At 35.1% G+C, this 16,983-nt stretch overlaps 1 protein-coding gene across 3 annotated transcripts in view; it reads right to left on the bottom strand.

The window, feature by feature from the left end:
* Window positions 1–16,983, bottom strand: part of LOC6042272 (proline dehydrogenase 1, mitochondrial) — a 57,767-nt gene that overhangs the window by 27,629 nt on the left and 13,155 nt on the right. Inside the window, exons 1-4 of one of the 3 annotated variants that reach the window (XM_038259675.1) lie at window positions 12,317–12,438; window positions 12,041–12,162; window positions 6,942–7,028; window positions 6,161–6,345 (exon numbers count right to left, since the gene is read on the bottom strand). In XM_038259675.1, coding sequence (XP_038115603.1) covers window positions 6,161–6,345; window positions 6,942–7,028; window positions 12,041–12,159 — 391 coding nt within the window. In that variant the 5' untranslated portion in view covers window positions 12,160–12,162; window positions 12,317–12,438. Of the gene's footprint in view, window positions 1–6,160; window positions 6,346–6,941; window positions 7,029–12,040; window positions 12,163–12,316; window positions 12,439–16,983 lie in introns of those variants that run through there. The other 2 variants (XM_038259674.1, XM_038259673.1) reach the window with 2 other exon arrangements.

Here is a 16,983-nt window from a genome sequence, read left to right as displayed (position 1 = left end):
TTGGCATGTTCAGCATCATTTAAAACAATGTTGGCTGACATTGACGTGTCCTTTCAGTCAAAATAAGTGTTTTGAGTTCGACATCTGAAATCAGTCATGGACACTAGCATTTTCACAACAAAACTGCATTTATATTTTATGATTGAATTAACTATCCAATCATTTTTTGACTGATTATTCAACTTCAGCAGGTCGAATTAATGTAAGTTTAAGGAACTTTACTAAAATAAAGCGAAGAACTGCTCATTTTCGAGCAAAAATTAGGGGGGTCCAATATAGGACAACGAAATTCCAAACTTTTCCAAAAGTGGACCCCTGTTAATTTAACTTACAAAAATAAAGAAAACTGTGTATTTAAGCAAAAGTTTCTCTTAAACATACAATGAATGCTTGTTGTAATCAACTTAAACGCATATTTTTTCAATTATGAGTATAAATATAGCTGTTTTTATGTTAAAAGTACCAATATGCTGAAGCCGAAAGAATTTATAATTAATCAAAACTTTAGTTAATGGTACTTAACTAAAGCATCATAGTTGCAGTTTGAAATGATATTTTATAGTAATAAATCAATAACAAAACATTATTTTTAAATAAACATGCCTGGTTTTATCAGCAACTGTAAACAAAACTATTGTTTAGTTTCGATCAATCATTTATGTAATTAATATGAAAAAAATGCATCAATATTACTTTTTTAAATTATTTGTATTTTGGTTTTTGTATTTGGTTTTTGAAACGTTTTCTCGGATCTTTTTCGGAAATAAATGTGTTTAAATGTCTGTTAGGTTTTTTTGTTGTTTAAAGCCAAATTTGTTAACAAAACATATTTGTTCATGATGAAAAGTAAGCAAAATCCAACTTTTATTCATTATATCTATGATTAGACCTACACCATGCATCAAAACATCAAATATCGGTTAAATTTGGTATAAAAATAACAGTTTGCCTATAGTGGACCCGGGTCCACAATCGGATTATGGACCCGGGTCCACTATAGGAAAAGGGGGTCCATAACAGGCAAAAAAAAACTTTTTTTTCAAATGGCTATTTTGCTGCTCAAAAACAAAAAACTGATGAAACAAATACTCAATGTTGTTCAAAACACTCCAGATTCCATTATTATGTACAAAGGGTTATGAAAAAGTGCTTAAAATATTGAAAATTTGTGAAAAATGTGCTTCGGCTCTACTAGGGGGTCCACTAATGGTTAAAATACCCTAACACTGGAAAACATGTGCAAATTGACATAATGCCCCATATTCCCTTGGTAACTCACACTATACTCTCCACTCTCAAACTCTCGGCGGTAACTCACCGTTAATCGCTCTCATTATTTTTGTCTCTTCTCTCAGAGAGAGTTTTCTCGAACTCACCCACACCCATACGGCTTTATCGGCTATCGGCAAACCACCCACCCACAACCACCCCTTCAAACAGATTACAATGTTTCTAGTACAATGTAACCAATTTGAAGTGTCGATCAATCAGGAATGCAATTTGTTTTTATTATTTGTTTCAGGAATGCCATTTATTTTTGAAAATTAAACAAAACGAAACGATTCAAAATAAAAAGGCAAAATGTATGAGCAAACGGCTCAATAAATAATAATTATTGTATATCGCCGATCTTGACGAACAATGCACGCACACATATGCAGTGATAATTCGCTGGTGATGATGAGGGAAAATCGATTGCAAATTTTCTCACCAACACACAAGCGCTTTTTCTCTCTGTCTCTCTCATTGTATGACTTCTAAGAATCGTTCTGAAATACACCCACGCTTTTCCGCAAACGTGTGTGCATCGTGTGTGACGTCAACGACACGCAACTGGGACGAGCCCCCAAAAAACACATGTATGTGCGCCCAGCACACATACACAAGTCAGATTTTCCCATTTATCCGGAAAGTCAGCCGGTAGATCGAATTCTATTCCCGTACACGACGAAGAAGAAGGCAGGTGGAACATGTATACAAACCTTTTACACAAACAGCGAATAAAAGGGTCAGTTCCGCGTGAGAGTGTATGTGTGACAGTTTGCGGCGAGTGTGGTTGCCCACCTCAGTTCAGTTCAAACTTATTTTTAAGCATTTTTGCTTAGTTGCTACTGCCACCGCGCCGACCAACCGACCGAACACGTGACGATTCTTCTTCTTTTTGTTTGTTCTCGTGAATTTTTGCTTCGGTGGCGATTCGCCCTAATGCAGTTTTTGTTGCGGCTTCGCGAAGCGTCGTCTGCCAAAGAATTTCGGTGGGGAGGTAAAATCGGCAAAGAACGATCCGAAGCCGGTGTCAAAAAAAAAACCGACAGAGATTTGCTCTAGCAAAAAAAAAAAAAAAGATCGCGTGATCACGAGGATTTTGGGACAGGACGAGATGACTGACGGAGAGTAATTTGGGATTTTCTTGAGATAAAAGTAGTAGCTGTCAAAAACCATGCATTTTTTTATTTTGCTCAATGTTTATTAGACAAAAATTCTTTGTGGCCTAACCTTTATTTTAAATTTGTATGGCCCTCTTTTCGTATTGTAAAGATTACTTATTGTATAAGGTTCACTGTTGAACGTTGAAGTCTGTGAAAAAATCCATACAAACACAAATAAATAGACGTAAATCTTGCTTAAAATCCATCGATCGGCAATTTAACGGTAAATTTAAATTATTGGAAACCAAACACTGTCGATCCCAAAAATCATAAATAGCGTTTGCACAAAATTAAAAATTTTATTAAAAAAATATATAATTAAAACTTTAACAATTCAGTGATTTAATTAAGATTATCTTGATCTGCTGTTGAAAATTCGACAATATCTTTTATAGCTCCAGAATTCATGAGATACACGAGCAGTTCTCTCAGATTTCGGTCATTCGATTTTTGTTTTTTTTTTTATCTGAAATTTTTTTGGTGCCTTTGGTATGCCCAAAGAAGCCATTTTGCATAATAAATTTGTCTATACAATATTCCATACAAATTTGGCAGTCCATAAAAAAATGATGCATGGAAACAAGGGTCCTGATTTTCGGTTCATTGAATGGAAACCACTCACTCATCGCCTATCCATTCGTCGCCTATTCCAACCCGCTAGCATTCATGAGCGAATGATACTCGCAAGCAGCTAGCGAGTGGCCCGAACTGTTCACTCAGCGAACAAATACATCGTGAAAATATTTGTCTACTCCGTCACTCGACAACCCCACACACTACCATGCTCAGCGAAGAGCCATTCTCACAAAATGCCAGCGCGGCAGTCTTTTTGTCTCAGTTTGCCATCAATTTGATTTTTTCTTGGTGGAAATTTCTTTTAATGGTGTCTATAATGTTATGAAATCAAAATAAATGCACAATTTAATTGACAAAGTTGATTTTAGGCAGCCCAAATCAATAAGTATAACGCAGCGCATCAGAGAAAAAATGTGTTCAGTTCAGAGTGATCGGCGACGTTTGGCCTGTCTGAGCCGTTCGGAGACTGAGCCGATCAGAGAGAGAAGGAGAATAGAAGAGAGAGTGTTCGGGAGCGAATGGTGTGAAAGTGACAAACGGTAGGAATTCATCAGGGCAGTATCGCGTCGCCTGCTATTTGTGCTCGCAATTGGAGTGGTGGACCTTTGCAAAAAAACACTATTTTTATTTTATTTTTATTTTTTATATGTTTAGGGGACATCAAAAACCAACTTTTCAGAAATTTCCAGAATGGGCAAAAACTCGTTGACCGAGTTATGATTTTTTTAATCGATACTGATTTTTTTTAAATCGTATATTGGTCGCAAAAATTTTTCATCTCCATTTTCCGATGTAAAATCAATTTTGCAATCAAAAAGTACTTAAACTTCTCTATAGTTTGCTGAACTTTGTTGATACGACCTTTAGTTGCTGAGATATTGCCACGGAAGTTTTTTTTCGAAAACAATATTTTCAATTTTTTTTAAAATCAAGACTAACATTTCAAAAGGGCGTAATATTCAATGTTTGGCCCTTTTGAAACTTAAGTCTTGATTTAAAAAAATTCTGGAATGTTTCATATTTTTAACATTGAAAATCGGACCATTAGTTACTGAGATCAAAGTCAAACAAACCATCCACATTAACGACCCCCGGGTCTTTTGTGGTCTCTATTGCAAGTTTCTGCTCGAACCTAGGAGTCCGAAGGCTTGAATGGGGAGAACACCCAAACCTCTTTTTACTCCAAGGAACCTTCTACCCCAGTGTTTGAACTGACGACCTTTGGATTGCAAGTCCAACCGCCGCCAGCGATTCCACCGGAGTAGGCTTGGTTTGGTGTGTTGTTTGTACTTATGGCATGGAGACAACTCCTACACCTGGAATGACTTAACGGCCTAACAACCAAGGCCGGGACCGACATTTTACTTCCTCATCCGATGGAAGGTTGCAGCAGATGGGAATCGAACCCAGAATCATCCGCTTACAAAGCGGACAGCGTAACCAATCGGCCACGCACTGCCACCGTTACTGAGATATCGACATTAGAAAATGGTGGGTTATTTGGGTGAGACTTAGAAAGCATCAATTTTCCTGTTTTTAATCACCTGCATGGCAATACCCCAGCAACTAAGGGTCGTATCAACATAGTTCAAAACAGCAAAATATAGAGAATTTTCTCAACTTAAAAAAAATAAAAAATTTTAAAGTGGGCAAAAACTTCGACTATTTTCAAAAAAGTTACCTATAAATGGCTTTAACTTGAAAACGGTGCACTTTATGAAAAAAAAAATGATTTTACATTGGAAAATGGAATTGAAAAATTTTTGCGACCAATATTTCGATTTTTTAAAGAAAACAGTATCGATTAAAAAAAAAACATTACTCGGTTAACTATTTTTTGCACTACCTCGAAATTTCTGAAAAGTTGGATTTTGATGTCCCCTAAAACATATCAAAAAATTAAAAATAGGGTTTTTTGCAAATCAAGTTTTAATGACAAAAAGTTAAATAAAAATACCCAAAAACTTTTTTACCGTGTATCATTTAATTCCAGTGTAGTCCGTATCTATACCTACAACTTTGCCGAAGACACCAAATCGATCAAACAAAATCCTTCAAAAGATTCAGTTTTTTTGAATGTTCATACATCATTTTTGTATGGACAGCTGCCAAATTTGTATGGAATATTATATGGACAAACTAATGATGCAAAATGGCTTCTTTGGGCATACAGAAGGTACCAAAAAGTTTCAGCCGGATTAAAAAATACAAAAATTAAAATTCTTCAAAAAAGACCGATTTCGTAGAGAATTGCTCAGCAATTAAAACTAAATCAAGATATGTAAAACGCTTCTACCAACAACATGCCGAAAACAACATTTGATTGATTCATTCTGAATGATTTTTTTTAATCAATGGTAACTTCTGCAGCATTAAACAATTTGTGATAATTTGACAATTATGCTTGAAATTGACAACTTAATCTCAAAAGAGCAGTGGTGAATTCAAACTACCGTGGTAAGTTTCAGATCATTCAAATCTACCGTTAAATTGACGATTCGTGTATTTGAATGTAATTTACGCCTGGTACCGGGGCATGACTGAATTTTTCAAAGATTTTCTCATTGTCGTCCCACCGTTACCCTATAAATCTTTCCCGTTTTGATTTAGTTCAACGCTCTTTTGACGAAAAAGTCGATGAGTTCGGTGGAGAGAGAAATTTGTGCCACTCCGACTTGCCTGCTTCGGAACGGTTTCTCAGGTTTCCAAGGTCGAAATATTTATAAAGCAAGGAGGGTGCAGTTTCAGTGTGCTCTTCCTTCTCAGATTATTAAACTTCTTTTCACATGTGAGTTCAACCATAAGAGGATAATAAGCACGTCGGAAGCTTAAATTTATTCGAGGAACTTGGAATTTTTTGGCAAATTCATTCAGTTTAGTCGTGATGTTAAGTGAAGTTGCACAAACAATATTTTTCAGAGTTTGTGCCAAAAAACAAAAGATTACACAACCACCATGTGACGAGGGTTGGCAAATTTGCCATTTCACTTCATTTGTGCATTAATTTTTGGCACCAAACCAGTCGTACGTGGCATATGGTTCTAAATTGATGGACAGGATTAAATTTCGACCCAGTTTACTTCAGTTTGTTTGCCAGTTTCTATCATTAAATAACCTTAAATATACAAGTCTGATTGTCTGTGGGCGTGACCTACCTTTGACGGCGTCCAGACACTCAAGGAACGTCTCCATGTTCCGCTCGCAGGTGGCCTCGTTCAGGTAGAAGTAGGTACGTGCACTTTGTACTTTGTAGCGCCGATCGGCGAACGTTTTGTCCACGCTGAACTGGGCCGAGGCGGGCTCCCCGGACAGGCTCGCCCCCGAGGACGATACAGAAGCCCTGCGAAGAATTGAGCAAGCAATTAGCGATTAGACACAACAAGACGAGCTCGTGTTCGTGTGGTCACGTGTTTTGGAAACCCGTTAGACAAAACAACGAGCGTTAGTTCCTCAAATGACCACGCGATTCGTGGTGGCGCTGTCACAACTGTCAAAGCTACAAAAGCCAGGAAGGTGCTGTGTCCTATCCCTCGCCTAGGCCAGACCAAAATCCATGATAAAGCTGTCAGACCAAATCTGTCAGACCAAGACTGTCAGACCAAAGAGCAAAGAGTAAACAATCTTGGTCTTCGACGTAGGTGCACACAAATCAAGAAAAGAAAATTTGAAAAAGAATTTGATTTTTCCAATTCAATGACTGGGTTTGGACTGCAAAATTTAATTTACGTCAGAAAATGATTAAACAGTGCGGCGTCCTATACACCGACAATTAAGTATGCAGTTAAAAGCCTTATTCATCCACTTTAATTTTTGATCGCGTTTTCGGTTTACACCTGAAAAATCTTGAAATTATTTATACGGATTTGTGATTCCTCTCTTTCCATCATTCCCTTGACAAAAGCTCCTAACTATAAGATCTGTCGGCGTAATACTTACTCCACTTCACGCTTCTCCGCTTCCTCCTGGGAGAGGTCCTCCTCGACCGAGTAGTCAAGAATGGGCTTGACGCCGAACGATCGCAGTCTGGTGATCAAGCCGGCCGAGCGAATCAAACGGTTGCGCCGTACCGGAACGTTGATGGAACCGCACGTTTCAAGAGCGAAAAAATAAATAAAACGGAAATCCAGTGATTAGTCGACGCTGTGCAGTTTTCGATTGAGCTCGGAAAGAAGGTTACAAACAGAAATGAACAGATACAGTAACAAACGAAAAACGAGTCGATGTACAAAGGTATAGAATTGAAGAATTTTCATTTTTGATTGAGAATTTGAGCTTCTGAAACGATGACGATGTAGAATATTGCATGCCTTTGTGTTGAACTTGAAGATTCTATGGAAATGTTGACCTTTTAAAGAATACATCTCAAAAAGAAGTCTCGTATTACCGATACTAAAATTTGAAGCATTTGTTACTTTCAATATTCAGCAATTCCATTTGAAAAGAGCCTAAACCAAAAAAAAGTTCTCCGATCGGACTCAAAATTTTTCGGGGGTTCCTCGGCCAAAATAATTAGATCCGTATTTTTTTTTTTTGTTTGGCCATTAGGGTGACCTACATCATGCTAGGGTGTTTCGAAAAATTGCAATTTTCGTAATTTTCGCAAAAACCGTAAGTAAGCTTAAATTGGCGTTTTGACCGTGTCTGGACCAAAGACCCTGTGGCTCAAAATATTTTTATCGGATTCCTCGGAAAATTTCACATGACTTATCAAAAAATTGGCGATGTCGAACCGTACGTTTCCGAGATTTGATTTTTTGAAAATGAAAACTGAGTTTTTCGACGCGCAAAAAAATCAACTTTTTTCACTAAAACTCCTATTACATTATAATTTCACCGGTGACTTATACATGTTTGGGTATCAAAATTTTCGTAATTGAAAGACGCAACTTTAGTCCAGACACGGCCAAAACGCCATTTTTAGTTTTCATACGACTTTTTAAAATGTTAAGCTAGATTTTTGAAACTTCTTTCAAACTTGGAAAAAAAAGTGGTTTTTGCGAAAGATTACGAAAATTGTCATTTTTCGAACCACCCTAGCACGATGTAGGTCACCCTAATGGCCAAACAAAAAATACTATTTTGAAGAAAACACAGAAAAATTTTGAGCCCGATCGAAGAACTGTTTTCGGTTCTTTTCGAATGGAATTGCTGTATTATGAGATATTTCTCGTAATAAATTTAGTTGGAACCATTCAAAGTTAAAAGCAATTCAAATTGCATTTACAGCCTTAGTCCATGCTACAAAGATTTTGGAAATACGTACATTTTTTAACATTTCTATTTTTTATCTTTATTTGATTATTTCTTATGCTACGTCTTTCCACTGACAAAAATACGTAAATTTCCACGGTAACTTTCAATTCAACATTTCGTGTGATCATGCAATCAAATGTAGATGGCACTGATGAGAAATGTTCAATTTTGATTTTGATGTGGATTCTGATAAATTTGTTCAATAGTTATTTGTCTATTTGTCGGTGGTCTTACTGCCAAGAAATTGAAAATTTCTGCGAAATAATGAAAAATATCTGATCTAGCATTACACAAATCAAGAGTGAAAATGTAATCAGAACCTTGTTTTGAACAGTGCACAATCAATTTTATAATAATATTATATTATTATATATTATATTATAAATATTATATTTAAAATATTATTTTCTTTAACATAAAACCAAAGACAATCAGACGTAAACCATGGAACATTTTGAGTACAGTACTTGTTTGGTAACTGGGCTGAGAACGTAGCCCAGTCACCAAATGCTGCTCGTTAACTGGGCTGAACGAAAAATAAGAGGGGACCACCGATGCATAAAATTTCCCTGATGAAATATAAAAGTAATAGTTAAATATATTTACAATGATTTGCTTTCATATTTCTCAAATTGTGACTTGAATTTAAATAACAGTTTGAAAAAAGTGTTTTTATTTATTCAACATGATTGTTGCATCAGCCCTCGGTCATTTCGGTTTGTTTTGATTTTTTGACGTTTGTCTGCTTTTTCGAGCGCACAGTTAAAAGGCAGCCCAGTTATCGAACAACTACTGTATTTATCTATCAATTACTTCTTTTATGATACCCAATTTTTTCGATTATTTTTCTCTTTTTCAGAAAGGTCAACTTTTCAGGGTGACCACTCAAAGCCCATTTTCAAATTCCCGACTTTTCCAGAGTGCTCAAATGATAGGCATTTCTTATCTAAAGAATGATTTCAAACATAACTCTTTCTATAAAAAAAAGTCAATACTAATCACCGAGAAAAAAATCTAAATGAATAAACAAAAAATCCAGCTATAGGCAATTTTTGTAAATGCAGAAACTGAACAACAAATAAAAAATACTTCAAAAATGGAAATTCATTATTTTTTATTTTTTAAATTGGCAAACGTATACTTTTTGATACTTCGTTTCAATTGGAAATGACAAAAATTTAAAGATAACTGAAATTAAAATTTCGCTCCTATTTTTTTTAAATTTCATCATCATTTTAAACCAAAGATCGATATAAACATAATTGATGTTATTAATCTTTCAAAAGATTTAGAAAAATGCCAAGGAATGCATAAAAAATGTTTTTGTAAAGTTCACTTTTACGAAAATTTATTTTTTATGCTGAATTTTTTAATCAATGTTAATTTATCTAGTAGCCAGTAATTAACTATTTTTTTTTTCAATGAAAATTCAGTTTGATATGTTTTGTGTTTTCCCACTTTTTAAGCAAAATGTTTGAAGAGATAATGTTTTTAAACAATATTGCAATAAACTCAAAATTTCCTGCATTTTTTTTTGCAGTTTCAATATTTTCTTCATGGTTTCAAAACGTAAAAAAAAAATCAATTTTTGATTTTATCCGATATTTAAGTTTTTCGAAAACTGAAAATCAAGCTTTATCTATTGTAGGTAATTTTTCCATACTCTCAAAAAAAGTTCAAGGGCAATACTTGGAAAATACATATTATAAATTACTTAATACTTAATGAATTGAGATAAACAATTAAAAATATTTACCAAAAAAACAATTGCCAAACTCAAGTTGTCATAACACTAAGCTGGCCATTATTCTCTATTTTTATATTATTTTTTCATTAACTTTACCTCTAATTGGATTCATAAAAAATCTGTGTTAAAGGCATCCAGTATTCATTAAGATTTTGGATGTCTTAAACAGCTTTTCCTTACTCAAATATATTTAAATAGTGGGAAGAACAATAAATTTAAAGTAAGTTACAAACCAATTTCTCATTACTGAATTCAGTCAAATTTACTGAAATCTGCACTACTGAAAACGAAAACTTGCTGAAATTTCTGCAAACTTTGACAGCTCCACAGAAAAACTAACTGAAAACTTCAGTAGTGCATTTTTCAGTGAATATAAACTGAAAACGAAAATCAGAATTTGCTGTACACTAAAGCATAATTCAGTGTATTCAATTGGAAATTAAAAAAAAAAAACAAAAAACAAAATTATTCAAGAATTGAAAAATAATTTTCAAACAAGTATGCCTAGAATTCCCGACTTTTTCCCGATTTTTTGCGGAATTTGGCGAATTCCCGACTTTTTCCCGACTTTTCCGATTTCCCGACTTGAGTGGCCACCCTGGACTTTTGTTCTACGAAAACTGAAGTACTCTTGTTTCGTGTTTTCTTCATTCGTTTTTAGTATTTACTATGCAGTTATCTTGTTCAGTTTTTTGTTTTTTGTTGGTAGCTTGAGGATTTTGAAATGCAGTATGAAATGCTGTATGAAATGTGTATGCAGAAAACCCAGACTTGTCAACGGTGAAGTTGGCGTGATTTTTAGAGTTCTACTTAAAAACAACAAATCGAGATTATTCCAAGGTAGCCTTATCGTGGTTCGATAATGATATCAATTTTTCTATCACAATCATCTGGACGATAACGATGGAGGTAACTTTATCGCTATCGAAATACGATAGCAAAGATAACTTATTTTAAGTAAATTCCTATTTAAATTATTTAAAAGGAGGATTGAACTTATTTAAAAAATATAAAAAAGGTTTAAATAAAACCTTATTTTAAAAATGTGACAAGTTTTAAAATAACACAACAATTTTTACAGAAAACCGTATTTTCCAAATAATTCAAAAAATCCAATATGGATATTGTGTAAAAATCGATGCAGAAATTTAAATTGATTCTCACAAAACATAATATTATTATTTTTTTTGTACATTTAAAAAAATCAACTTGCAATGTCGGAATCAATCAACTTGAAATTGTGTTAATATTTTGACTAAATTTTTTTTATGACTAAAATATGACACATTGACTGCATTTTAAGGGCAGATTCAGCGAGCAAAATTACATGGAAAAACATATAGTTGGAGATATTTTGGTTTTCGTTAGGATGAATTTTTACTTGAAAATTAGATATCTCGAATTTAAAGAAAAATATCCATAAGAAATGTTATAAGTGCTGAACAATTTCATAAAATGGATCAAAAAATCAAATAGTCTCGGAAACAATACTTCAAATATAGCATCACGTAACTTAGACTTATTTTTGAAAGAAAGGTCTAAATATTCCTAGCTTTTTTGCAAAAGAGCTTGAAAAAAATTTGGAGCTGTTTTTTTTCTCTAAAACAAACAAAAAATAAAAATAACAAAGAGAGGCCAATGATTGAAAGTATCTTTACAGACTAACAGCAAATTATTGGAAAATGATTACTTTTTTTAATTTGGAAAAAGTAATTTTTAGTGACAAGAATAACATCAATCATTGAATTCTCCCTCTTTCAGAATACAAAACAGCACGCGATTACGTCACGTAAATTTTGAATTTAAGCAATATAAAGTGCCAAATTTGTTCGTCCAAAGTTTGAGCATGATTATTTCTTTTCCTGTACACTCAACAACACATTTATTAAGAACGTGAAAATGAAAGGAAAATTCTTGCGTATTTTTTGCTTATTCATCATTCAGAACGCCAAACAAAATGCGAAAGAGGGGGGCCAAGCAAGAAAGTTCCTCTGCTGCTCTGTGACTTGTGTGTGTGTGTGAGACGAGTAGAAACCTCTCAAGCGTCGGCACGATCAGGAATCGGTCCTCCCCGGCGACAAAGTGTCCGTAGAACGTCGACTTCATCAGCTGGACGAAGAGCTTGTCCCCCATAATGGCTTTGGTCAGCTTCATGATCTGCAGGGGCCCCACACGGATTTTTTTTTATTTTAAATTTTAAAATTATACCAAAACCATGGAAAAGAGAGAAAAAACGGAAAAGAAAAGAAAAAAGCGAAAAAAAAGAAAAAGAAAATAAATTCAGACTGGTCGTTGGCCGCTGGCAATGTACCTTTCGAGTGTTGGAACAATTTTGACTTGATCTTCACCAGCCACGAAATGACCGTAGAATGTGTACTTCATGATCAGGGTGAACAGCTTTTCGCCGAGGATGGTTTGTGCGAGTTTCATCAGCTGTTTTTTTGTTTTGTTGCATGTTTGATTGTTTGTATTGTTTTATGTAGTTGTTGCGCACAGTACACGTTGAAGCAGTTCCGAATTGTTTGGTTGATTTGTTGATGTTTTTTATTTTTTATTTTTGCATTCACACAGGCAAATCAAGCAGCAAATTTTGAGTTTCGAGACCAGATGATGGTTTGTCGTGATTTTCATTCCAATTCGAGAGAGAGCAGGCATATAACGAAGAAAGAGAATAGAGAAAATTCACATTTTGTTAGTAACACTGCAATATTTGTATAATATATGTGATGTTGAAATAACTAGCAAAACTACTGACAGATGATATTTCTACAGACAAACAGGCATGAAATTGAAATTGTAACGATGAAAAAGGTCTTACTCTTCAACAAATTTTTCACAGTTTCTCGTCTATTTGTCTGTTCAAATTACATGCAGTTTGGTCTTATCTTTAGATTCAATCACAGTCAGTTCGGTTAGTTAGATGATCTATTATGTTAACTTAGGTAAAACAAAAAACTAATCTAACGTGAAACTGTTAAATTAAGAATTATGACTAAAAGTTACTCAAAGTTTCACATCTTATTAGTCTGTGGTTTAAGCAAATGTATCACACACACAAACTGCCCCAGAATCATGACAGCAATCAAGGCGAGACGGTGCTAAATTTTTTGCAATAAGATTTATCAGCAGTCAAGGTCGGCACATCCAGCCAAGGTCCGGTCGTCACAGAATATTCTAAATAACGCGAGATTTTTAATGAACAAACAGTAGAGGGTGCCCCAAACTCCGGGCCGTAAAATGATCGTGACCGCACTACAACGTTGGCCGGTATGGCCAAAAAAAGCTATAAAATTCAATTTAATTCCGCAATTTGCCCAAACTATCTCACCCCACCCCAAGCGCGATTGAACAAACGAGAGTGATAACAAAAAATAACGAATCGCGGCTTGTTGTCAAGTGCAAGAAGTCAGCGAAACATTTAATATCTGGAGCAAAATTTGACGGCCTTTCATAACACGTGTATAGGGGAAATATACGCATTTTAAGCCTAATAAGTGGTCGTGTTTGAATGATGCTGGATTATCTGGTGTGTTCCTTGAAATTTAGTAAAACCAAGTACACCTACTAGTAGAGCAACTTTTTGTGAACATTTCTGTTTATTGTCACATTTACTAAACGTTTTTCTATTCCTTTTAAAAGCATTTAAAAAAAATCCCAAATGTATTCTAATCAGTCGAGAATGCATTGGGCCACGTTCATTTTCCTATTTTCAGCTTAGATCTTTTTTCTTCCAGCGCTCTTTTGGGTCTGCTTAGTGCTGCCAATTGTGATGAAATTTCAGGCTCACTCCAACAGAGTTATCTAAGCCCAAGCTCACGTACACTAGCATCCCATTAGTTTTGCTGGTGGGTACAAAGTTTAACCTCAATCTTTTCCGTGTACGTACACGCAATACATGCGCATTGCGCACGTAGATAACTCTACTGGTGCTGCTGGTGGTGTTGGTGGCCACCCTTTGTTCTTTACTTGCCTTTGCTTCTCGCTCGGTTTACTTCAGCCTTCGATTGGAATGGGTCGTCAAAATTCAAACGTCAAAAGACTTGGCGCGTTTGTTTTTTCTTATGGCGCTTGCTAGCTATTTACATGTTTCGGGATTATTTTTCAAGTGAGTGACTTACTAATGTTCAAAAGAACATGTTGCCGGTAGTTGGAAGCAATTTTATATCTTAAGCGCTTTGAAATCGTTAGCGCAAGTGATAAGATATTGTTGGCTACTTTTGTTAAGGGGTTACATACATGTAGAAAATCACAAAATTTTCTATTACAGAAAATACACTAAATTCACAAAAAAGATGATTTTCAATCACTCCTGAAAGTTTCACAAAGATATTCTGTGACTGAACTGGAGTAAGAGACGATTTAAGTTCACAATTTTGCCATGCCCAAAGCGAACTGTTAAACTTTGTTAGCGTTTTTGTTCTGAACACCGAGTCGATTTACGGGTGCCACGATATCTCGAGATGGGATGGTCCAAATTGGCTGAAATTTGGGATGAAGACTCTCAAGACTGATTTTGAAATTTTGCATTAAAAAAAAAACAAAAATTAAAAACTGACGATTTTTTATACGAAAAACATAAAAATATTTTTCTCTTTTTTCAGCTTAAGTTTTTGAAAATCGGTCTTCGTCATGCATACAGGACCGGTTTAACGAGTCGTAACCAAAATTTAAAGCCAATTTGGTCAAAGCAGTGCTGAGAAATCGTGGTACCCGTTTTTTGAAACTGCTATATTAAAATAGTTATATCTCGGCAATGGTACATCCAATTGTCTTCATATTTATTTTGTTAGTTGATGAAAAAGTTAAGTTTAATGCCCTGCAAAAAGATTTAAAAATAGTTTTACTGTGTGCTCTTAACAGTTAAGCCCTCATCATATGAGATTAAAAGAAGGGTCCACGTGGTTTATGGTCCTGGATAACTTTTTTTTTGTGATAAGATTTTGTAAATTTTTATTTTCAACCAAAATTTAAAACCAGCATAAAATTTTCTAAAATGATTTTTGCGGAATGCAGACTGGGTTTCACCATGTGATGAATGTCTGAGCTCCAGTTGGTTAGGAATTGATAATTGGGAATACTTTGGAACGTGTCATTTAAAGGGAAATTTAATGTACTTTTCGAATTTACATTAACTCAGAAGCCCACACAATGATTCTTTCCTAAGTATCTCTTTATTTTGATGTTGGATAACGTATTACTCGAAACAATAACATACAGAATATCTAACGCTTCTAGCTTTGTTCAGCAATCTTTAAATATTGTGATATACCATTCGATATGAAATTATCATAATTTTTTTATCTTAATTATCATAATTCATAGAAATTCTAAGCCACTACAGTGATGTGGCAAATACTTTCCACATCAACCATACAATATTGCACATTTAATTTTTCATGATTGAATTCGTCATAACACAACTAAGTTTAATTAGAATTGTACTAAATATAACGACGACGTTCCCTTTTGTAGAATGAGCTACCGTGTAGATAAATGGATATTATCTAATTAAACAATACAGGCAAACACATGCCTACACGTGTGCTGCATTTGCTGGTTAGCATGATTTTAATGGATGTACTAAACGCCGACCTAGTGCAGTGCAGGCTGATTCATAAGTTTCGATGGAGAAACGATTTCGTGCAGCTTGCGATTGGATGGCAATTAGTCCAATTGTATGAAGCATTTAAATGCTTTTCAAATCAATAAAACAAACTCAATTTCCGAGGGGCATGTTATTAAAATTTTGCAGCTATGCGATATTAAATGCCAAATTCTTTATATTAAATACCAATTTCTAATTCAATAGATTGTTTACATTATTGTACTCTAAGATCTCCTAAGAAGGCCATATTGTGTGAAATTTTGAACCAGCCTAACCTGCCGACAACTACAGAGTAGAGTCGCAAATTACTTTTCGCACATGAGCCTGCCGAGCCCCGTCAGCAAAACGAACCTTGGGAAGGTCTGGCGTTGAACTTAAATGGATTAGGTGTGCGGTCTTTCACTGCGTTATAAATAACTCGAGGTTCTCTTCGCGGGCGTCGGCTAGCCCATGTCCGAAGGACGTTTCGAAAAACAAAAATATTCTCTATTTATATGTTTATATTTTATGCAGAAGTAAAAAAAAATCTACTGCAAAACTAAAAAAAGTGTTTTTAATATTTTTTTTGAAAAGCCAAGGGTTAGCCCTTGGTAGTACGCTGCAACTTGTCATTTGCCGGTAATCCCTTACCGCAGGTGCCGGCTCATTGCACTGGCCGGCGTCTGTGCGAAGCCTATCTAGAATTACACTCTTTTCACATCGCATGTTGGCCGCGTTTATTTGCGACAGCACAATTGTGTTACGTCACGTGATCAATTTAATGCACTGTTCCGGCGGTGGAAAGTTTTATCGGCTGATAACTCACTACTACCAGGTCAGCTGGTGGAGGTGGATATGGATGTTTACAGGTCATTGTGAAGTTTTTTTTTTTCGAGACTTGACGAGCTTTTATCAGGCTTGACATTTTTGCCTTCCTCACTTTACTGAGGAAAGGCTATAAAATCACTCGAAAAATGAACTTCTCAATTAGACCTTCATGTATACCTATCGACTCAGAATCAAATTCTGAGCAAATGTCTATGTGTGTGTGGTGGGATGTTGATCAAAAAATTGTCACTCGATTATCTCGATTTTGTCCGTTTTGGCGTCATTCGATCCGTCTTGGGGTCCCATAAGTCGCTATTGAAAATTATAAAGTTTAGTAAAATACTTCAAAAGTTATGCTACAAAAACGATTCTAACAAAAGTCGGGAAGATTGTAAAAAGGGTGGTTTTTGTAAGAAAACCCGTCATGCTATACATTTTCAGAAATTTCCAACGCGTCCAAAACATTGAAGATCTGACAACCCTATCAAAAGTTATAAGCACGTAAGTGTTACATACGCACTTTTTCGAGGCCGGGTCTCAGATATTTTGATGAAAATGCTGTCTTA

This window comes from Culex quinquefasciatus, chromosome 3 (genome assembly GCF_015732765.1).
Source record: "Culex quinquefasciatus strain JHB chromosome 3, VPISU_Cqui_1.0_pri_paternal, whole genome shotgun sequence".
Classification (NCBI taxonomy): domain Eukaryota; kingdom Metazoa; phylum Arthropoda; class Insecta; order Diptera; family Culicidae; genus Culex; species Culex quinquefasciatus.
This window is presented reverse-complemented; position numbering and strand designations above follow the sequence as displayed.